The sequence below is a fragment of the Carassius carassius genome, chromosome 25, assembly GCF_963082965.1.
Source record: "Carassius carassius chromosome 25, fCarCar2.1, whole genome shotgun sequence".
NCBI lineage: Eukaryota > Metazoa > Chordata > Actinopteri > Cypriniformes > Cyprinidae > Carassius > Carassius carassius.
In genome coordinates, this window is record NC_081779.1 from 11693684 (window position 1) to 11719223 (window position 25540).

Consider the following 25540-nt stretch of genomic DNA (forward strand, 5'->3'; position numbering starts at 1 on the left):
GTATGTTCCTTGAAGGAGAGTTTGTGATTGAATGAACGTCTGTAAACTAACCCTGGGGACTAAGGTTGTAAAGGTTAACTGTGAGCTATTACATCACAACATCTGCCTAACACTCCAACTGCATTATATAACTTGCTGCTACACAAGATCATATAGACCCTCTAAAAAAATGTGTATAGGTGACTGCTGAGTAAATTCCAGCTTTGCAATAACTTGGTCTTAAATGACAAACTGAGTGTGCTGCTAAACTAATTACAGATGCAGTAGTAATGGATGCTAATTTACAGAAGCAGCAATTATTCTTCCCAGTAGCTACAATCAGCAGAGGGTCTTGCTGTACCACTCAGAACAGGACAGAAGAAATAAACCAGGTTCAGCCCAGGGTTCCCCCTGTGAGACTTCATTTGACCAGGTTGAGCTTAACCCCAAGTGCTGTGATACATCACACCACTTTACCTTGTACTAACAATGCAATATATATTGGCGCCATATGAGTTAGCGGACAACATTACATTTTTTTTACTTTTATCGGCCAAAATTGAGTATTTAATTGTGCATGCTCATTTCCAATGTTGTTATATTTAAAATAACCTTTCCATCACCTAATGCTGCTTTATACTGTACTGTGTTATATATTGTGATGTGAAATATTAAATGGCACAACTGTTTTCAGCATTAATCATAAGGATAAATGTTCCTTCGGCCCCAAATCAGTATGTTAGAATGATTTTAGAAGGATCATGTGACACAAATTCAGCTTTGCCATCACAGGAATAAATTGTGTGTGTGTGTGTGTGTGTGTGTATATGTGTGTGTTCATATGTGTGTATATGTGTGTGTTCATATGTGTGTGTATATATATATATATATATATATATATATATATATATATATATATATATAGTACAGACCAAAAGTTTGGACACACCTTCTCATTCAAAGAGTTTTCTTTATTTTCATGACTATGAAAATTGTAGAGTCACACTAAAGGCATCAAGGGCTATTTGACCAAGAAGGAGAGTGATGGGGTGCTGCGCCAGATGACCTGGCCTCCACAGTCACCGGACCTGAACCCAATCAAGATGGTTTAGGGGTGAGCTGGACCGCAGACAGAAGGCAAAAGGGCCAACAAGTGCTAAGCATCTCTCGGGGAACTCCTTCAAGACTGTTGGAAGACCATTTCAGGTGACTACCTCTTGAAGTTCATCAAGAGAATGCCAAGAGTGTGCAAAGCAGTAATCAAAGCAAAAGGTGGCTACTTTGAAGAACCTAGAATATGACATATTTTCAGTTGTTTCACACTTTTTTGTTATGTATATAATTCAATTCCACATGTGTTAATTCATAGTTTTGATGCCTTCAGTGTGAATCTACAATTTTCATAGTCATGAAAATAAAGAAAACTCTTTGAATGAGAAGGTGTGTCCAAACTTTTGGTCTGTACTGTATATATATATATATATATGATTATATAAATGATTATATATATATATATGATTATATGGTAATGTTGTTTTAAAGTCTCAGTCCTCTCTGTGTTATTGAATGTTTTACAGAGAAAAAAAATCTCATTATGACAGAAATTTTTCTACAAATGTATTGTCTTTCAAGATACTTGAGTCTACAATTTATCATTTCTGTTGCATTAAACATAGATATTATTGCAGTTTATTGTTTATTTAAACAGATTGTTTTAGAATTAACAGTCTCAAAGTAGTGCCTTGACCCCTCATAAACTTCCATAAAGCATTCTGGACAGAAACAGGGTTGATCGTGCCACTACAGCTGTAAGAGAGCAGATGTTGGCGTCATGGCACCAGCCGTAGTCGTTATCACTGACCTCAGTGTTCATCATGTGACCCGACCTGTAATTTACAGACTCCTAAATGTTTACAGTCCTGTGTCAACTAGCAGTTGAGATATATTCTGTTCTGTTGGGTGATTTCTTCAGCACACAGATGGGTGATTTAGTGGCTCTTTAAGCAAGTCGGGTGTTAATGGCTCTCTAAAACCCCTAATTCACCTCCACAGTTTGAATAATGTGTATTTTTTATGATTCTAAGAAGGAGTGTTTCCTTTTTTCTGAAGGACTTAATTTGTGAAACCCATTTTCCTTTTATTTATTTATTTATTATTTATTTTTGCAGGGATATTAAATATTAAAATATGATATTAAAAATAACAATCATCCAAAATAGTTTAACCCTCTATGGTTATGGTACATGTTAACTGGAATATTTATATATATATTAATTTCTTTAAGTGGATTCAATAACAAATATAGATTTTTATTTTTTATTTTCAGAAAAAAAAAGTTCACCCAAAAATGAAAAATACTACATTTGCTTACAGGAGCAAAGTAAGCAAAGTTTTCTTTTGTTTAACGAAGGAAAACCAGTCTCCTTTTGGCTTATATCAAAATCCTCTTACATTTTTCTTTACGGAACCTCATTCTGCACTTATAATTTGTAACTGTTGTTTTGTTTTGCTCTCTGCTCTGCACTTCCGTGTTCATCATTTTTCACTGGAGCTTACGCTACATCATCCACCAGAACAGCGTTCTATTGTGAACGCGCATACGACAGTTTAACAGGATTTATACTTTCGACTGGCCCCATTCCGCGAGCCTCCACTGACTGTGCACGCACTTTCCCAAATATACAAGGCTTTTATACTTGTCGCATTTGCCATTGTACTATTCTTTGAAACGACAGGGGGCGACAAGGAGTAATTGTCCTCTTAAACCATCGGGAATCACAGTTGAGAAGAATTCATTTGCCGGTACAAACATTCTCGAGTGATGAATCAGTTGATGAATTAATAATTTCTTTATGTAAAAGCTGATTAAAACAATCTTTTTAATCTCTGGAAGATAGAGATTACCATTTATATAGTTTTAAATATGGTTATTTTTCTTACAAAAATGCAGTGGTTTGCTTCAGGAGGCCTTTATTAACCCCCTGAGCCATGTGGGACACTTTTTAAGATGGATGAATGCAGTTTATCGGACTTCTATTTGACTATTGAATAATACCACCCATTCACTGCCATTATAAAGCTTGGAAGAGCCAGGACATTAAATACAACTCTGACTGTATTTATCTGAAAGAAGAAAGTTATACACACCTAGGATGGCTTACGGGTGAGTAAATCATGGGGTATTTTAAATTTTTGAGTGAACTATCCCTTTAAATTTGAGCCTCTTAAACATCACTCAGTAGAGATGCCCCATTCACCTTCTCACATCAGTGCACTTTGCAAATAAACACAATCTGCAATTCAAACAGCAAACTTTGCCAGCTTTAAACAGCATAGTGATATCAATATAGACGTGACTTTTCTCAGGTCAGATTTTTGGGCGCTGATATGGCTGACCTTGACTCATTGGGCATGACCCTCTGCTGGTGGGCAGCTGTGAGATGTAAGCCAATCCCCCAGGTGCAATGAGTTCGCCGGGGTCCTACAAGTTGATCGTATTCTGTTCAAACTCCCACATGTGTGAATGTGTCTTTGAGACAAAGTGCAGGTGACATATCTCATTCTATCTCCATTAGATGTAGTTTTTTTATTATTATTATTTATCTTTAGCTCAACATAGATTCATTTTCATCATTAAATTTAATTGTATTAGTCATTACCAACACTAGTATGTTTTTATATGACTCAAGCTAATTGAAAAACATGATATTTCTCTTTCTATACCCCATCTGTTGTCTTTGGGTAAGGCACGTTTATTTGTGAATGGAAGAGGGAAATAACCATACACCCACTAAAGCCTTTTACTGCTTCCTCTGATATTTTTTACACAAAGTTTCTGTTTGTGTAATCTTCATTCTCCTTCCTTTGTTCCATGCAGGACACCTGCTAGTTTAGAGCATGACACAAGTGAAATTCCCTCAGAAAGTCAAAGCAACATTACCAACATTATTATTTCTGAGGATACTTTTATTAAAAATGGAGTCCCTCAGGGATGTGTTTTAGGTCCACTTTTGTTTCTTTTATATATTAATGACATGCAAGCAGTTTGCGATTGTAATTAGTTTTTATATGCTGATGATTCTGCTTTATTAATTTCAGATCAGGATGTTGGTAGGATACAAGTGCATTTAGGTAAGGAGCTTTGTAAGGTAAGAGACTGGCTCTCTGAAAACAAACTGATGTTGCATTTAGGTAAAATGGAATCCATATTATTTGGGTCTAAAATTAATTTAAATAAGGTTGATTTCTGTTAAGGTTAGGCATTGCTTAATATCAATTAGAACGTCTGTTAATTATCTTGGATGTGTCCTTGACAATGACTTAAGTGGTGTAAGTATGACAATGAAAGTTCTGGGTAAGGTTAATGCTAGAACAAATTTTCTTGATAAACAGAATATAAATGTACTTGCATCATGTTTAGTGTCATGTCAATTCGAATATGCTTGTTTTTCTTGGTTGTCTGATCTGTCTTGTGGTTGGTTGGATAATTGGATAACATTTTTTCAGTGTCCAAACTTCCACTGCCTCTTAAACTGGATTAGAGTCAAACACTTTATCCACAGAGAGAGCTAAATGGAAGACACAGACCCAGATTGCAAAGCCAATGTCATTTTAGAGACATAGTTCAAATGTCTCGGCTAAACTACTGATTGAATTGCAGCTAAAATGTGTCTAATGCCTGCAGTGTTATAGGTCTTTTGTATTCTTTCCATTCAATTCCATCAAGCTTTGGCTTTATATTGTAAAGAGACACTTTTATCTGTATAACTTGTTTCACGATCACCTATTACATACTGAAGTAATCGAAACAATGACATTTGCTTTATAATCACTTCCAAGAAGGAATATTAGTCTGCAATCTTAATTCTACATGACAGATTGCTAGTGGCTAAAGCAGTAACAGGTGGAATTTTGTGTTTCTGACTGTGTTCACAGCTGTTTGGCATACATGTTGGCAAGTGAAGAGAGAGCTTTCCACAAGCTTTCATTTGGTTTCTCCTTTTTTGTTTTTCATATTCTAATATTTAAATCACAATGACATCACATCTCAATCCCAACTTTTCACTGAAATGCCATTGAAACCCATAAAAACACAGCATGGTGACAATCAGGTCCTTGAACTGCAATTGAACAGGACAAGCGGTCTGAATAGTCATGGAGTCCTGTTAAAATTTGGCTCCCTGTAGGTCTGCTCTCTTCAATGGATTCACATGGGATCATTCATGATGTAATAAGTGGAGCAACATGGCCCACTGGAATCATGGAAAAAATGGAGTAGTTGTCACTGTCGATTTCGCTGAAGTGTCTTGCAGCCCGATATTTTCCGTCACACATCAGGGTGTATAGATTTCACTTGGTGACATGTCCTGATGTACATGAGAACCAGTTGCACCTCACAGCTTGAACAAGTTGAAGAGTGAAGCAAAATGTACAGTTTTGCATAAGGATGAACTGATACTGAAATTCTTGTTGATAATATGCAGAAAAAATTGTCATGCAAAAAACGATATTTTTTGTTGTTGTATATTTTAGATTTAGTTTTTACAATTATATATTTATATAAAGAAAGCATTTAATATACAGAATATATAATTTTTATTGGTATTTTTAACACTTTATTGTTACTAAATTATTAAACAGTAAATTTAATGTTAAGTTAAAAACACTAATAATTTAATAAGATTTTAAATGTAAATGTTTTTATAAAATCAATGAAATTGATATTATATATACTTATTTATAAAACAAACAATAAAAAGTACATTTAATTGTGCTATTATAAGTTTTTTCAAAGAATAACTTTCATTGAGGTTTGGAAAATGAGGGTGATTGACGAACACAGATAATAATTTCTAATCATCTCTAATGACCTCAGTGTCAGTGGGCATCTCTTGAGTTTTAATCAACAGAAGTAGTCTTTGTGTTTCTAAAGCTTGTTCTGGGCTTGTCATCTCTCCAGCTAGAAGATTTGAATAAAAGCCTTCATGATAAACCCAAGCGTATCCTGTAGTTAGATATCTACATCTCTTCCTCTCTGAACAAACTGCCTACATCTGCTTCCACCTACTTTTAAGACTGACTCTTCTAGAATTTGTGTTACTGCACTTTTCAAGTTCATTTAAAACTGAGCTGCTGCAGGTCATCATGAAGAGGCTTAGATAAGAAATTGCTTTAAAATGGAGCCAACATGGAAATATCCTTTCTTTAAAGAGTCAAAGTGTGTTTATTTTATTTTTACTTTTTTGAAGGAAGTCATAACTGTAATGGGTTTGATTACCCCTGTGTCCTTGTGCTGAAATGGTGTCTCCTTTCATTTTATTGGCCTCCTAAAAAAGTTTGTCAAACTCTCTGTGTGCTCTGGGTGTTAAAGTGTCTTTAGTACTGTTAGAGTTGTCAAGTTAAGGGTGTTTTACCTCTGAACAGATTTTACAGCCACTGGAGTGTGGATTATTTCAGGCTTTAGAGGTCATGTTGACATCTGAGCTTGTTTCTCCTCCTTTTTCAAATTTAGTTTTGGCTTTTTGACCATTTTAAATTCTCTGAATATTTTTTACTTATAGATTTCTTTAATATAAATGCCAGATTGATTATTTTGCTAAATAGTGCAAATCCAGCTAACACGGAAGGTTCTCAGAACTTTAGCTATTGTTGTGGCAAGGTTTTCTCAAACATTCTTGTTAAAAAAAATGCTCATTCAAAGTCATATGGTTTTTAAAAATGTTAGGACAAAAACGTTATTTGTACATCATTCATGGAACTAATTTTTGTTGAATGATAAAATGGAATGCCCATTTAACATTAATATAACCAAGAAATAGTGTTTTACAAAATTTCAAAAACTTTTGACATTTTGAACGTTCAGGAAACTTTCAGAAATAACATTTTCATAATTTACCAGGGACTTTAGCGAAGCATTCTTAGAACATATTTTTGTTAACTGGAAAAAATAAATAAATTCATAGACATGCTTTAAACATGATGATTTCCATGGATATTTTCAAACATGGTATTTTTGCTTTTCACCACAGATTGAGAACTACATTAAAGACAATATGAAAACAGAGATAGTGCAGTTACAACAAAGTGCTGTTCACAACCACACGGCGGCCATGTTAGAGATGGGCACCAGTCTTCTCTCCCAAACAGCTGAGCAGACACGCAAGCTAACCGATGTCGAGACACAGGTATGTTCCTCCCAGGATCCATTTCATGCTCCATTAAGTGAACAAACTTTTTTTTTTCTCTGTATCCCTTTAATACGGCTCAAATACAGCCAAGAAAAGCACTAGTGCTGCATTAGACATCAAGTCTCTTTTTAAGTATCATGCTAATGTTTTTGTTGCTGAATCTCTTTATGACTTGTGTGCCTCAATGACACAGAGGGCTATAGTAAAGTTGTGTTTGGCTAATTTGTCAAATAAACGGTTGAGGTTGAGAATAACTGTTCCTAAGTGCTACCATATGGTACAGCGGTATGGCGGTTCTGTTTATGACTTCTCCTGAGGTGCCACTCATTTAGTATTTACTTAATGGTTTTAAGGTCTGTGTTTTCGTGGAAGGATTACTGTATTTTTATTGGAATGTTATTGTTTTCAGGTTTTAAATCAGACATCAAGGTTGGAAATTCAGCTGCTGGAGAATTCACTATCCACCAACAAGCTGGAGAAACAACTTATGATACAGATAAATGAAATCAACAAGATCCATGACAAGAATGGGTAAATCTCCCACTCTGACATAACTTCTCACACACAAATATACAATAGTGAAATATATAAAATTGTATATATAAGGGGTTGGATAAAATATTTATTTTATTTATATATAAAAAATACTTCCATAAATGTATTTTAAAGTGTATCCATAATATTAAGTTTTAACTTGTTACTCTCCAACACTGCACAAAAGAAACAAAAATCTGAGCAACAAAAAATAAAACATTTCAAAGTTACAGTAGTGACCCTGCTTAAGCCGTCTCACTGTGTTGCTGTTTAATCTGCCAGTACAGATGTTCTGGCACTCGCTTGTAATTTTTAGGAAATTTTTATGCCAGAACCACAATACAGATCATTACACAAAATGATTTTTAATTCTTGACAACACAAGCTCTCAGCCATTAGCTCGGTCCCATATGGTGCAGTGCAACTGAATCTGCCAAGATATGAGTGATGTCCCCTGACCCGCCGTTAAACTTTGTCTTCTGTGAAGACAAATTTTGCAATGCAAAGCTTTAGGAACACTTTCCAATTTTCTATGTATTGATTGTTCTGATGGGACATGCATGTTACTGTCAAAACGATGGTTTGATTCCCAGTGATCTTTCTGCTTTGAGCCCAGCTGTGGTTGAAAGCACACAAGCATTTATATTCCTCTATGTGTTTATCTAAATCTAAAAATGTGTCTATATCTATTATTAATTCCAGGGTTTTATAGTAGTTTTTGCTTTAACAGTTCTATTTTGGCTGAAAATATTGTGACCGAAATGTATTAATTTGTGGCCTGATTTGACCCATACTTGAAGGAACACTGCCTTAAATTGTTACAATTCCCATCATTTTTACTTTTAGCCATTCTTTTCTTCTTCTTTTTTCTACTATGGCTTTCCATCATTTTTGCTCAGGTTTCTGGAGGTAAAAATGCAGGAGATGGAGGACAGGCACAGAGAGGAGTTGGAGGCTCTGCGGGAGGAGAAGAGCAGTCTACAGGCGCTGGTTAGCAGGCAGAGCTCAGTGATCCGGGAGCTGGAGGCTCAGCTGAGTCGAGCGACCGGTAACAGCACCGCTCTGCAGAGACAACAGCAGGACCTGATGGATACCGTACGCAACCTGCTCAGCCTCTGCGCGAAGGATGGAGGAACAGCATGTAAGCACAGATCAGATTTTTTTTTTAAACCGATTTATTAATGGAAAGTATTTTCCTAAGGTATGCATATATATATATATATATATATATATATATATATATATATATATATATATATATATATATATACAGTATATGTTTGTTTGTTTGTTTGTTTGTTTGTCATGGGAGAATTTGGTCCTGGGATCATATAGATTCATAAATAAATGTATTTATTTACTAAATAAGTATTTTTTTTTACTTTTTATAATAAAATTAATTTATTTCTTCAAATATGTCCTTTTTCAGGTTTAATTGTTAGTTTACTTAGCGTTTTTGCTTTTTCTGGTCATATGTATCACCGAGCAAGCCAGAAAAAAATAAAATAAAATTGGTGCAGTGCATGCAGCACACGTCAAATAGGAAGTGAAACAAAACTAATTTTTAAACAAAAATAGCTTGTTATCAATGAGAAAAGCTTCTTCCTGGCAGGTGTGAAATGTGTTGGTTTCAGTGCTGTGAACCTCAACGGATCCAGCTTATCATGCTTCAGCACACTGCCTGTGGTTAACAGTTGACTGAAATGTCAAACAGCCCCTGATTGAGCTACAAGGCAGACTTAACACAGCCCCAGCGCAGTGACCTGTGTTTGGCGATTTCCCGCTAACCCTCATGGTTGCTTTCAAACCAGCAGGAGTCAGTGTAGTGAACTCATTACCCTCGTTTCCCCCCCGCTGCAACCCCAGTGTGGCCTCTTGGCCCCATGTCTATCCAACGTCTGCCCCACATCTCTGTGGTCACAGAAAATTTACCTTAAATGTCTGATATGGGACTGCGCAGGTCATGGAGTCGACTCAAGCTCCTGAGCTTCCATCTCACTGCGAGGGCACCAAAATCTCTCTACTCTACCTGCAACTCTACTTCCTGTTGCAGGCTTTATTTCTTTTGGGTTTTGAATGGCCTTCAAATTGAGAGGTTTCATTTAACACTGTAAAAATCAGACAGTTTTGTTTATTTAAGCCATGCTGTTTACCATCAAAAAATGAAAACCTCTCACATTCATGTCTTTTGAAACCTATATGACCAGTTTTCTCCCTTCTTTGGAATACAAAAGTACAGTAGTTATTTATAAGACTATATTCATGCAAGCTTCTTTTTTCCATTCATTGGAAGTGAACAGTGACCAGAGATTCATTTCAGACCATTTCAGAATCATATGGATATTGAAGAATTGAAATATGGAGAATTCAGACATTCTGCTAAACGCATTCTTTAGTGTTCCATTGAAGAACAGAAGTCATATGACTTTAGAACAACATGAAGGAATATTGTTACCAAATTCCGTTGTGTTTCATTTACTATTTAAAAGTTTGGGGTCATTAAGATTTTTTAATTTTTTAATGTTTTTGAAAGAGGTCTTTAATGCTCAACAAGGCCTTTGAATAAAAAAAGAAACAAAATTTGTATATATTTGAAATTCAAATATTTTGTAACATTGTAAACGTCTTTATTGTAACTTTTTATCAATGCATCCTTGCTGAATAAAAATATATCTTTTTTTAATTAAAAACAATCTCACCGACCACAAACTTTTGGGTTTGTGTAAATATATGGTTGACATCTACTGCTCTGTTCTAGTTTAATTATTTGTTGAACGTAGTCATTGCTTTGGAGGGTTCCCACACTTGTAAATTTAAGTTATGAAATAAATGCTTATTTATTTTTTTATGATCTTCAAGTACCCCAGGAAGAGAACACACACAGGAAAGAATCTCAGCACATGTTGGAGCACCCTGCGGCTTCTTGGATTTAGACATTCCCATTTGTACATCAGCCAGTCACACTAAATAAAACCATTTTCGATTCCAGCTTGGTTTTGATCTGTGCCTGGAAGTAAAAGCTAAATAAAATCTCACAGTTGTTTTCATTTAGTGGGTCAGTTCAGTGTATAAAACACAGTTTAGGTTCAAAACTGTGGTTTGGCGTACTGGTAAGATGGGACGCATAACATGATTTCTAACAAGCAAGTATAATAGAGCACAATTACTAAACAAATTATGATAAATGGAGATTTTAAAAAGCCCTTTGTTGCATCGTCCAGTTCCAAAGTGATGTAAAAGTAATTTTTCTGGCTGAATTCAGCAAACTTAATGACTCCTGTGGAAGGACCCGTCAATATAGGTGCAAACTAAATTGGCAAAACAATGTTCTAGCAAAGTTCTAAACTCTGAAAAAAATGAGAGTGAGCACTGTTTATCATGTTGCTTTTCTCATTCAAACATGAATATGATATTGTTTAATGTGCTCAACTTTTATGTAACTAAATATTTGAACTTCTCTGCAAGTGAACTAGCACAGTTTACCTCACCATGAGCGTCAGTAGAAGAAATGTGATGGTTTCAAAATATACAGCATCTTTGATGTTGCTAGATTGTAGTGAGTTCATAAATGTTCATAAGCTGTTATTTGTAAAAAGTATTATTGGATATTATTTGTAACAGTATTAAAAATATAACATGAGCGTAACTTGCATTATTAGATTGCATTATTAAATATAACTGTTCTCTGCTTTGAATGGCTGTAATAAATCCCTATTTGCTAATTATTATTTACTCATTGGCATCAATTATTTTTATTGATTAAAATAGTGAAGTATAATTATCTGTCTCCAAATTAAGTTTTCTAGGGACAGGCTATGACTATATAAATATAAAAAGGTAATATGTCAAAATATGATTTTTGGGTTTAGGCACACATTATGGCTAAAATGGTTTATGGCTTAGGGATTGTTTTTTAAAATACTCATTATCACAATCCTGCTAGCTCAGCTGGGGCTCATCATTTTCATGATGGGTCTCTCAGTCCATTTGAAAGAATCAGACTTTGTTGTTTCAGTTGTTTATATAAAGATGTCTTGCAGTAGTTTGAGTTTAGGCTTCGCCTAACACATCGCACTGGGATTTTCAGTTCTTGCTTATTTTAAACTTTATTTTATGTCTGCAAGCATGTGGAGAATTCTTATTTATAAAATCACTCTGCTCGGATGTTCTTTTCACATAAACTTGTTCCAAACAAAAGTCCCAACTAAACTGCTGAGAATTCAAATGTAAATAATTATTGTGATTATAATTTTTTTGAGCCAGGACACAAGCTGTTTAATAGCTCAATTTACCACAGTTTAGCTAAGATTTACAGGTAAAGCTTTTCCTGGTCATTGAGATGTCAAAGATCTCAGTGTAGTTTGTGCCATCAGTTTGGACCAAACTCCAAATTCAACATTAGAGAAACCTAGGCATTTTAAAATATGTTGTAACTTTTTACAATAACTTGGATAATCATGATCGTTTTTTATTTGAATTTGCTAGAATAAGCACTAGGATTTTATTTATTCATTCATTCATTCATTCGTTCATTCATTTGGCAGACCCTTTTATCTAAAGTGACTTCCATTGCATTTATGATGCACATTTTTATTTCAGGGTTCGAACAGAACAGAACCAATGACTTTGGCATTTCTAGTGTCATATTCTTCTGTTTAAACTACAGGAAGGCTATTTTATGATATTTTTTATTTTACTATTTTTAATCATATTGCGTTTTGCTATATGTATAAATGTGCAATCATGAGCATCATGATATTTGATTATTTAATCATGTTTATACGTGTTTTTCCTTATATTTGTATTTGCATAAGAAGTAAGAAACATTAGGATTTATTTTCTTTCATCAACGTTGTATTTTGTCTTTCCTCGGACTGAACTTGTCTGTTGCTCTGCTCTGTCTGATTTTCAGCTCCTGGCAAAAAGCGGTAAATTGTCGTTGTCTGACACAGCTGGGTTTTTGTTGTGTTAGACGCCGCAGTGCGAGTTTCCCTCTGTCAACCTGTCACAGCGGGAGATCCTTGTCGCTGACACTCAATCCTTTACCGAAGCGTTTGGAATAATATCCTTGGATGAAGGGTTGTCCGCCCAAGCCCTTCGTCCTGCAACAGGGATCAAAGTTCTGCCTAAACATCCCTGACATGTCTCTCTTAGCAGTGACATCTCCTCTTCTTAAATAGTCCTAACAGAAACAACAATAGTGTGAAAACTGAGATGCGGTCTTAAGCGGTTAAAGAAAAAAAGAGAGGGGAATCGGAAGGAATTTCCATCTATATAACTAGGACACAGTGGGTAAATATAAACCACTTGTTATAACAGGAACTTGAAATTTATAGCTTGTAGTATTTCGTCCGCAGACTCATGCTTGGTTTCAAAATATTGGCAGCGTAATTGTCTGCAGATGGAAAGAGATGCAGCTGTTGGCATGGAGAGGTCTGTCAGAGCCGAGCCGCTCCTCTCTGAGAGCCAGAGATCAACACTTTGATTAAAAGACCTTCACACTTAGAAATATGTCAGTCACTGGAAGAAGATCATGTTGATAATGCAAGAAGTCTAGCCAGATTTGAAATACTGCATGAAAACTGATACAGTATTTTGAATTTGCCATGACTATATGTATATTATTTATTCCATTAACTCAGGATGTGATTTATTCCACAGCGTGCAATATCTTTCAACATTATTAGTTCTGATATTGTACAGCAGTGTCTTTTTCTGCTGTGCTTACATATTTTAAATGGGTTTGTAACATTAAGCAGATTTATACACATCTCTCCATGTAGGCCTGCTGACAGAAGTAAAAGAAATAAATACTGTATACTCATTGTCAATCACAATTAAGCATTTATAAATAATCCTCTTCTATACATATGTTTAAGATTCCTTTTTTGGAGCTCTTTCTGGTCCAGGTCTACGTAGAAAATTCCACTTTAAACTGTCTTTTATTAAATTCAAGGAGGTTGATGTAAATTATGTTGGATTATTAAACTGTCACACAGCCCAGCGCATCTCGACAAGTAGCTGTCACCTGGCAGGATTTGAGGGTTTTGTTAAAATATCATTAGGCTGTTTGTCTACATTATTGCTGTCTTGTTGAAATGGAAGTCACAATGTTGACATGTCCTGTTTGGCCAAATATGAAGCTCGGTCATGCTGTGTAGAACAGTGAGTGGAAAATGTGTTATTTATTTAAAGGGGGCAGATCCACAGACGTTTTTTGAATAATGCGTACCAATATAAACAGCTCCATTTATTATTTCACTGCTCGTTTATGTTTTTGCTGTTTCTAACATGGCTTTCTTTGTGTATTTAGTGGTGCCAAACAGCACAAAGCAAGCTGATGAGGAGAGGAAATACCGGGACTGTGCCGACCTCTACCAAGCTGGTTTCCAGAAAAATGGAGTTTACACTATCAACATTAGCCCACAAGAGACTAAAAAGGTAGGAATTCTGATTTCAGATCAGCTATGCTGAAATAATACAATGTCAAGAGGTAAACGCAATGGCACAATCTGAGAAGTTTCAGGATCAAGATTTTTCAGTAATAATAAAGTGACCCAAATAATACCTTAAAGTCACAGAAAAGACAACACAGAATTGTATATTTAATGTATATATAACAGAATATTTCTGTTTAACATCAGGAAGCATGGGAAGTCGTGGCCTAATGGTTAGAGAGTCGGACTCCCAATCGAAGGGTTGTGAGTTCGAGTCTCGGGCAGGCGGGAATTGTATGTGGGGGGAGTGCATGAACAGTGCTCTCTCCCCCCTCAATACCATGACTTAGGTGTCCTTGGTGTTCACTGCTCTGTGTGTGTGCACTTTGGATGGGTTAAATGCAGAGCATGAATTCTGTGTATGGGTCACCATACTTGGCTGAATGTCACGTCACTTCACTTAGAGGTTATTCAAGAATAGTTCAACCCCCCAAAAATGACAATTGTCATAATTTACTCATGCTCATATTGTCTAAAAACTGTTTTACTAGGGTTTGTGTGTGTGTGTGTGTGTGTGTGTGTAACACAAAAGAAGAGATTTGGAGAAAACTGTTTGTTTACCAAGAAACGTCTAAATATCTTGCTTTGAGTTCTGCAAGTCATACAAAGTGCACATTATCATAAATTTGTTTGAAAAAGGCTGCATCTGTGAATATACATATCTGTGTCTGAATTTCTGGTTTTGGTGTTGCTCCAGCCACCGATACTGGATTAATTGCAACCAGGTTGGTGTGTGTGTGTATGTGTGTGTGTGTTCAGCTAGGTGTGTAAGAGGTGACGCCACTGCTTTCTACTGAATATGCTAGATTATAGCCAGGTGTCCCTGTGTGCCACAGCTTTGATCTTAGGCCTGCTACTCGACCTCTCCAATAATCACTGTTTGGAGAGGTCACTAAGCTAATAGGGGTATCTGTTATTGTTATAGACAGATCCATAAGGTCAAGATAAATGGTCTGAGGTATTTATGTCATTGTATGTATATATATAATTTTTTTTTTTGTTTGTTTGTTTTTTCTGTGTGTGATGTGAATGTCTGTCTCCAAACAGGTGTACTGCAACATGGAGTCTGCGGGGGGAGGCTGGACCGTGATCCAAAGACGTGAAGATGGCAGCGTGGACTTCCAGAGAACATGGAAAGAATATAAAATGGTACGTAGCCAGGTTTCTTCTCACTAACCTCTGTTTCACTCTCTCTGTAACAGTGGACATGATCCTCATCTTTCTCATTTAAGCAATGCATATGGGTGATATATCTTCTCTGTTCATCTGTTTTTGATTAAGACTCATAAGAGTGAAGAATAACCATGAAACCCCATAGATAAGGAAACAGATGAGTCAAATGAGATGATGGGATTCTCCCTGAGCTTAGGAATGATAGTTTGCATGTAATCAGTGTTATTCTTTATTGAAAAAAAAGCAGTATTATATACAAAAGTCAAGAGAAACAGGGAAATCAGTGCTGGCTTTGTGGTTTCAGCAACAGGCTGAAATGTAAAACTCGTTATAAATATAAAACTTAGTCATACTTTTTACATGCAATTTACTTTTTAAAAATAATTATTTCTAACATTTCTTCTAATATTTTTCTAATATTTTATTATTTGCTAATTTAAAAAAAAAAAAAACCTGATATGGTTATAATTACTTTTTTTTTTTTTTTTTTTTTTATAAAAAGACAAGTTATGTGAAGAAATTTAGAACTGGTCCAGCATTATATTAACTTTATATATTCAATTGTAATTTTGATTTTAGTTTGTATGTAGTTTTGCCATTTTATTAGGTTTTCTTTAATTAAATTTAAGTTCATCAATATATATATAAATATTTTACTTTCAGTTAACAACAATTCATTTGAATAGTTTTAGTTAATGATAACAACCCTGCTCTGGTCATTCTAAAATACGAGCAAAAGTATAGAGCCGAAGTCTGTCATGAAAATAATAGGCTCTATTATTAACTCCCAGAACTTTCTGACATACTGTCACATCCAGCCATGAGGCATCTTACACTGATTGCTAGCAACATAGCGTAAATTAAATTCACAACTTTTGATGGAAACATTGCTATTGAAGAGATCAAGCAGAATTGGATTTGTTAGAGACGGCAAAGATCAAATACACCTATTACAAAGATCAAATATAGTACAAAAAAGATTAAAATATTTGTTTGTGTTGTATTATGTTGGGTAAAGAATAGTGAAATTTCAAATATAAGAAGCAGTGAGAATATAAATTAACTTGCCGTCAAAATAACATACGTTGACCAATGACATGCCTATTTTTTTAATATTCGATGAGATTATAATGAATGGCAGCCATGTTTTTAAAAAGCCATGTCTTTGACCTAGACCTGTTTGAGGTTTAGGGACATAACATCAGTCATGACACTTATGAAATAGTTGCGCTTTTATTTGTAGTGTCTTTTTTCTGGTTTGGATCAAATTAAATATTGGAATAACTTCACTTCACCTCATTTGAGAATCCGCTCCAGCCAGTAATTATCAACACCATCAAGGGTTTTATTTCTCTTTTCCCAATAAGTTTCCCAATAGCAGATGGGAGAAACTCTTCATCAGAACGGATTGGAACAGACAATTGTTCCTAGGTTTTGGCAATGTTAATCTGACTTTTTGTTTGGACATTTTTGAATGGCTATTACTGGAATGATACATAGCAACTGAGTTGTTGAGACACCGATGTTGTGTTGTATAGAAAATCATGCACCCAAGAGAACACCCAGTTTTTCTCTTCATTACTCAAATAAGAAATGATGCGGTTTCATGGCAAGAAAGCTTCTCGGGGACGATCCCATGCACAAAGGCCAAGCTTCCAAGGGGAAACCCAATCAGAACAGAACAAGCACCCCTGGACAACATTAACAGATATAGGTAACGGAAAAACAGCCATCAGGTTTCAGGCACATTACAAGGATTTCAAGGACAGACTGTTTACTCTCACAGGAGGTGCTACAGGCGAAATGAATGTCTCATATTTACAGCACAAAACTGATTAATCACCTGCTCCCATGAGCCAGCAATTAATAAGTGAGAAGAAGGTTTTATTCAGTCTGTAATGCAACGGGTAATATTATCATCACTTTGCCTGTAGCACACTTCATTTTGGTTGCAAACATACTCATATAGGCATTGTTTGATTATTTAACGCTGTTATACAGTATAGTCATATGGCAACATATTTCTCATTCATCTCTCACTTGTTTCTGATCCAATAATATGATGTTTTTAAGCCACATGACCTCTGCTGAAGATTTCCACAAATTGGTCTGTTAATACATTTTCTTAGTTTCTTCTACATCATGATGTAGTTTGACAGTTTTGGCAATGCTGTATTGCAATGGAAAAATTGCTGAGTTGGATTTACTCCTTGAGAATGTCTATAGATGCTGGTATCAATTATATTTCATTTATTCTTTTTTTTATCACTTATGCATAAATAACACAATTCTGATTTGTATTGAATACATAAATGTTTTATGGAAAAAGGCAAGATGTGTGTGTCTGTATCTATATCTATATATATATATATATATATATACACTCACACACTCACACACACACACACACACACACACACACACACACACATATATACAGTCTTGGCCAAAAATACCAGCCCCCTTGGTAAATATGATCAAAGAAGGCTGTGAAAATTCATCTGCATTGTTAATCCTTTTGATCTTTTATTTTAAAATTTCACAAAAATGTATCCTTTCATTGGAAAATAAGAATTTAAAATGGGGGGAAATATCATTATAAAATAAATGTTTTTCTCTAATACACATTGGCCACAATTAATGGACCCCTTTTATTCAATACTTTTTGAAACCTCCATTTGCCCGTTTAACAGGTCTAAATTTTCTCCTATAATGCCTGATGAGGTTAGAGAACACCTGACAAGAGATCAGAGACCATTCCTTCATCCAGAATCACTCCAGACCCTTTAGACTTTCAGCTCCGTGTTGGTGCTTCTTCTCTTCAGTTCACTCCTCTCATTTTCTATAGAGTTCAGGTCACAGGACTGGAATGGCTTTAGCAGAAGCTTGGTTTTGAGCTCAGTTACCCATTTCTGTATTGTTTTTGAGAATTGTGTTTGGATTACTGTATGGTTGGAAGATCCAAACAAAGAAAGATTTTTAACAGAGTCAGATTTTTTTATCTGTTGGTATTTGATAGAATCTATGATGCCATGTGACTAAACAAGATGTCCAGGACCTCCAGCAGAAATATAGGCCCACAACATCAATATATATTTAATTGTACACATGGGGTACTTTTTATCTCTGTGTTCACCAAACCCATCTTGAGTGTTTGCTGCTAAAAAGTTTCATCTGACCATAGAACCCAGTCCCATTTGAAGTTCCAGTCATGTCTGATAACTGAATATGCTGGAGTTTGTTTTTAGATGAGCTAGGAGAATTTTTCCTGAAGCCCTCCCAAACAACATGTGGTGATGTAGGTTCTGTTTGACAACTTTTTTAAGGTTTTCAACTATTTTAACTCAAACTCTCCTTTTCACTGCACATTAGGAGGATATAGACACACATCCTCTTCAAGGCAGATTCGTAACATTTTATGTTTATTGGAAATTCTTAATAATTGCCCTGATGGTGGAAATGGGAATTTAGAATCACGCTGGAGTGCTCAAAATTGTGAAAATGATTGGGAATATACTTCAGAGATATTTTACTCATAAGAATTTCTAGGGGGGGGGGGGGGCAATAATTGTGTCCAACGAGTATTTGAGAAAAACCTTTATTTCAAAATGGTATCCCCATATATATATATATATATATATATATATATATATATATATATATATGTATATATGTGTATGTGTGTATGTGTATGTGTATATGTATATGTATATGCTTTAATTTGATATATATTTTTTTTTCTTAGATTTTTGTAATTATATACATTTGTTATTTACTCATGATTTCAATTGCCTTCACTGGGAATTTACTCATTTTGCAAAAGAGAATGCAGGGAAAGGTACACTAATTACAGATGTTACTCATTAAAGATTTGTATTCGTACTTGGATATGGTTCTGTTACACTGCACTGTAATTATTACTGTGGCTAGCACCTGCACTGCATTATGATATGTTTCAGAAGCCATTCTGCAGCTGTTAATAGCTGAATGAATCCATTACACACATGCAAACTCGTCCAAAATATCTTTTGGAAGCAAAAACTTAAATGTTAAATTATTTTGGTAGTGTGTGTGTGTGTGTGTGTGTGTGTGTGTGTGTGTGTGTGTGTGTGTGTGTGTGTGTGAATTGGTAGGTGGGGGGGGCTGTCTGTGTGTGTGTTTGTGCTTGTGTTGTGTGCATAGAAATGACATGAGACAACGTCCTGCTTCTCATCTAAGTCATGTCTTGCACTACATGTTTATTTAAAGACTATATACACAGTTCTGCATTACACAAAAATCACATATTAGTACTTTAAATGTCATGTCATAATGTAGTGTGTTTTCTCAGTCTTTCCAGATCTGATGCAACCATTAAACATTTAGGCTCAGAAATGGACCAGTGGTTAGTGATACCTTTATGTGTCAAAATTTTATGAGAATCTGTAATTATTATCTCAAGAAAATGATGAATTGTGGAATTCTGTCCCTGTGTTGATTCTATTAGGCTTCAAATATCTTGGACAGGATTTTCTTTCCCACTGCCTTATCCAAGGCCTCATTGATCTAAGTAGATACTTAAACTAACCCGGAGTCCCCCCTTTTCTAGGGCTTTGGGAGTGTGTCGGCCGAACACTGGCTGGGAAATGAGTTTGTGCACATTCTGACCAATCAGAGGGAGTATGCCCTCCGTGTGGAACTGACAGACTGGGACAGACAGAAGGCCTTCTCACAGTATGACAGTTTCCAGATCGACAGTGAAAAACACAATTACAGGTATGATTTGCAGATTTTTAAGTGAATGCTGTTCATTATTTTAATGTAATAGGCTTGAAAAAATAAAGTGCTCAAATGCTAAAGTAAAAACAGTAATATATACTAATTTATTTATGTGATGACAAAGCAGAATTTTCAGCAGCTATTACTCCAGTCTTCAGTGTTACTGATCCTTCAGAAATAAAAAAATAAATATAAGAAAGAAATAATATGATTATAGATATGCAAGTTTTATATATTTCTCTCCAGACAATTATGTTATATTTAGTTTGTGGGAACATTTCGGATAAGATGAAAGTGTTGTTATTCCCAAAGCCTGATGATAAGTTCCTGTGTTCATTCATAGTTTTACTCCCTGTGGGATGTTTAAATGCTTTTCACTGGTGAAGCTATGGGGAGGAATCAAGCTATCTGTTTCAATCCCATCTGAAGTTGACTTAGTGTTGTGTCATTCCAAACATTCCCCCTTTCTCAGTTGTTAACCAGTTGATTTTCTTATATTAAAAGGCAAAAACAAGACAAAGGAAATATTAATTGCACTTGTAGCTCATGCACAGGCAGGTGAACACTTAAGAGATCTTAACTTCCAAATATCTAGATCTTAGCGGGGCTGTAGTCCGTGGCGTCCTGCACACTTGGCTGGCTTATAGTGGCCTATAGCGGTAAAAAGTTTCAGGAATCTAATCAGCATTCTCATCGCTAAGAATAGATTTGTTCTCTCAAGCTGTTATGCTATGCTAATCACACATCGTCTCTTGAGAGTACTGGCCAAAACAAACCCTTTCTTTGGCCAAACACAAAGTGTGCAAGAGGTTGCAGTTCAGATTAGACCTTCAGATCCCAACCTGCCAAATGTTTTAGTTTGTGTATATAAAAAAGCACAACCAGTAGATGTAGTATGAAGATAGGCTTTTTTACAGGTTGTTACAGGCAAATTGTTTACAGGTGTTTTTTTTTTTTTTTTTTTTTGAGAATTTTCTGTTTCAGTGTAGTTTGTGCTCTTTAGTGCTGGTTAAGTCAGCTGTGGTTTTCCTAAAAGTAGGTTATAAAGTAGTTACAAGCATAATTCACAAATTCTGTCTTCATTTACTCACTCCCATCAAGTCATTCGAAACCTGTGTGTGACTGTTCTGTGGAACACTTTCTTTCCCTCCCCACAATGAAACTAAATAAGGTCCAAAAAATACCCATGGATTGCATGGACAAAAAGACATATATTATACATACAATTAAACCATAAATGTCTGGAATGACATGAGGGAGAATAAACATGGTAGAATTAGAAAGATAGAAATATCCATTTAAGAAGCATGGCAAGGACACCAGCATAGAATTAAATTGTGCTTAATACTGTGCATATGCACACACACACACGGTCTATGTGGAGACATGGCACATTAAAGTACTTTAAAATTCCACAAGCGTGTGCATGAATCTACAAAGAATAATTTTAAACTTAACATATTACGATGCTCAAGTACTCTTTTTGTCAGAACCAATGTGGAGACTTTCCAGTCAGGAAATATTTGTCTGACTGCCAGCTACTTGCTTTTGCTTAAATTTAAAGATAGTTTGCAAAAGAGTTGATATTAGAACAGCAGTAATTACACAAAGAAACAATGGAGTTTATTCCAATAACCTAAGTCACGAAAAGGACTAACTGTTAAGTTTATTACATTTCTTCAGTACTAATGATATCCAAACCACATAAGGGGAAAGGTTGAAGTGAGCAAATAGCACTTGGCTGAATGTATACCATGCTCAGCATAATAATTTCTTTTTAAATAATGACCATCTCCTTTTTTCTTGATATAACAAAGTTTCTGCAAAGGTCTAAGGCAATAATATTGGATATATGAGGGGAGTGAGAGGTGTGATCCAACAAATCAGTCAGCATTATTAGACAGCAACATTACAAATGCATATTAGTTTTGACATTTTAATAATTTCTATAGTAAATCTGTAAAATTACATTTTATTCTAAGTCTCTTTTTATACCAGCCAAAAGTTTGGGGTATTTTTTTATTCAGCAAGGATGCTTAAAATGTATCAAAGGTGACAGTAAAAACATTCTATTTCTATTTCATTTAAATTGCATTTAAAAAAATGTGTACTGCATAAATGCAGCCTTGGTTCGCACAAGATACTGTCACCGAATTTTTGCATGGTAGTGAATATTCTAGAATGTCAAAAAGTATATGAATTATCAGAATCAGAATTATTAGAAAATATTTTGTGTATATTTATATTTTTTTGTGTATTGTATTTCTGGTTGGTGGTTTGTGTATGTGTATGTTTGTGTATTATTAACCTTTGTGTTATGACATGGATTTAAATCAAGAATATTTCAGCAAAAAAATCAAGTGGAGACTGAGATATACTGTAGTGTAAACACTTAATCAAAACGAAAATCAGACTTTGGCACGGAAAAAATAACCTTTCCAATTTTTTTTTTTCCAAGTCTTGTGCATTCTTTTGGTAAACCTCAAGTATAGTTATCTACAGCTATAACAAAGTAATGATGTATGCCTCTGTGGTGCTAACTGACCACAGCTCTGCCCTGTGCACACTTTTTAGGCTTATGCAATGGAAACTTCAACTGGTTTGAGGAGCACTGAATAGGCAGACCATTACAGAAATTGTGAAAATGATCAATGGCAGTGACTCTACACTGACATGGTGGACCACAGGGTTACTGTATCAGTATCGCAATAAAGTTTTGACAGGCGAACAATAGCATTTGATTTACAAGGGATTTTTCAATAATGGGTTTACATCGGCCACAATAGAATTGCATGTAAACTGTGGTGGAACTGGCAAAACATACATGCATTTATCCCTGAATGACAATAGAATTGACATAATCATTATAATATATCTGCAATGACAACATTGGAAAATATTAAACACTCTAGATAAAAATCTCAATTTGTCTAATTTCAACCATAAATGAATGTCTTGGTTGATTGATTGACTGATTGATCAATTGATTGGCTTTTTCTTACTCTAGGTATTATAAGTTAGCATATATGAAATGGTTTGAACTGTCAGATTACTGAATCTTTTGTGTAAACGTGCTATTCATTTTCCCTTCACTATTATGTATATTTCTCTATCTTTTTAATATCATATTTTCTGTAATACAGAAAATGTTGTATTTTAAAACAGCATGACCTGAGAAAGGAAAATAAAGCAAGGCAAAAAGGAGAAGGAAAAGTGACATGTAGAAAAATACCTATTACATAATTTATAGCAAAGTAAAGCAGGCCGCTGTTGCAGATGCTGCTGATAAACACAGGCTCTTATTACAGCCGTGTTTACACAACTTATGAATCCTGAAGCTCCTTAATTTCGGGGAATGTATCAATCAGCTAAATGGATCTTGAACGTAATTGCTTCAAAAGATCAACACTGTGTTAATGTTAGTTTGGCACCTATATAGTGCTCTACATAATTATATTGAATTTGATCATGAATTACATTGCCTGTCTCGTAAGGAAGAGTTGAAAAATTATATTTAGCCATAATTCTCAATGAATTTCAGAATGTGGATGTTTTACATCAGCCGATTTAGCTTTTTTCTTTTTTTATGGTATGAGCGTTTTGTGAGCTAGAGTTTGGGAGAGCCCAGTGTTTTGTTTCTAGGGCAGACCTACCCAAGACAAGTTTTGGTGGATAGGGGTCAGTACCTGGGAGTCTCTGAAGGGACCTGACAGGGCTGCTGCAACCTTGTTTTCCCATTGGGATGGGGTCATGCCGGAGGGGGGGGGGGGGGGGTCATTCTTGTTCATATTCCTGGACTGAATGCCACTGACCCAGCACCAATGCCCATGGCACTGACAGACACCGAGACTCCGCCTGTGTTTACATGGGGGCTTTTGTATATTGATTGAGTAGAGTGTGTACAGTATATCCCTGTTGAAAAGAACCACTTAAATCAGCTCAGCTCCAGCTGATTTGTGCCAGCATAGCCACAGTGCTTTCATGTGGAGCTGATTCACCTATTAAATCTTGCTGGTTAATCTGCAGTAGTTTAAAAGTTTGGTGGGGAAACTAACACTCACAGCATCCATTAAGTGTGTTTGTGTTGTCTTTGTGGTAACACTTTAGAATAATGGTCCATTAGTTAATGTTAGTTAACTACTTTAGTTAACACGATCTAGGCAAGAACAATTCCTCTACAGCATTTGATAATCTCAGCTGATGTTAATTTCCAAATTTACTAATGCATTATTCAAATCAACAGTTGTGCTTGTTAACATTAGTTAATGCACTGTGAATTAGCATGAACTAACAATGAATAACTGTTTTTTCATTAACTAACATTAAAAAAGATGAAAAAATACAGTAATAAATGTATTGTTCATTGTTTGTTCATGTAAATTATTCTAAAATGTTACCGTTTTTGTTTTTTGTATGTTTTGTTTTCTTTTGTTTTAGTTTAATGTGTTTTTGTTCACAATGAGGCACAAAATAAAAATAAAATGTTTGTTTGGTTTGTTTTTTTTAACTTGGTTTTGTTTGGTTTTGAGATTAAAGTATCACCTAACCTGATAAATAACGACGGAAATGAGGTTGACAGGATTTTGAAGCTTTAAAATTGAAAAAGCACCCTTCAGTGGCTTCAGTCAAGCATGTATAATGTACCTGAAATGTGACTTATGTCACAATCCAGACCAAGAGTGATTGAGTATATGCACAGATTTGAATGAGGTTATACAACAAGAAATGCCTGCTTTTCACATCCTGAAAAGACGTAATTGGTGCTACAGTATATGTTTGTTTTTGAAGCAGATGAAATGATCTTTATTTAATAACTTTCATCCAGCCAAGTTTTAAATCCACAGATTTTGCAAAGCTCTCTTCTGCTGTGTCTGGTGTGAATTTTGTATGGAGGTCTTGGCACTCACACTGGCTGTAGGCTGTGAACTCTCTGCTGAAGCATTAAAAGTGTATACTATCAATATCACAAGGTTCTTCCAAAGTGCTGTCAGCAAGGGCACGCAGACAAATTTCAAAGGTCTCCTTTATTGACAGCCACATTTTGTACGTTATTGTTTCAGTGCTGTATCCAGATGAGGTCAAAAAACAGTAACTGTGAATTATCAGTTTCACCTTCTAGTTGAAAATGAAATTTTCAGCTGGCGTGGGCATGGGTGCAGTAAACTGTCATTAGAGTATCTTTAAGGTGCTGTATGTTTAATATTTCCAGAGACAGCTTAAATTCCACACTAACATTACCAGATTGAAGAAATATTCCTGCTGCAGGATCGTTGCATGTTTCAGATGGGATGTGACAGGTTAAAGGCGTACAGCAAGAGTTAACCGTGGGTTCATCTCAGGAGTGGGCTTCACACTTAACACACAACATTAAGATGGGTTATGACATGTCTCGCAGCCACAGAGAGGAAAAAA

At 35.3% G+C, this 25540-nt stretch overlaps 1 protein-coding gene across 1 annotated transcript in view; it reads left to right on the top strand.

Moving 5' to 3' along the window:
• LOC132104191 (angiopoietin-1-like) overlaps nt 1-25540 on the top strand; it is a 63555-nt gene that overhangs the window by 23574 nt on the left and 14441 nt on the right. The window contains exons 2-7 of the mRNA XM_059509470.1: nt 7008-7163; nt 7576-7697; nt 8600-8841; nt 14014-14141; nt 15245-15346; nt 19959-20125. Coding sequence (XP_059365453.1) covers nt 7008-7163; nt 7576-7697; nt 8600-8841; nt 14014-14141; nt 15245-15346; nt 19959-20125 — 917 coding nt within the window. The remainder of the gene's footprint in view (nt 1-7007; nt 7164-7575; nt 7698-8599; nt 8842-14013; nt 14142-15244; nt 15347-19958; nt 20126-25540) is intronic.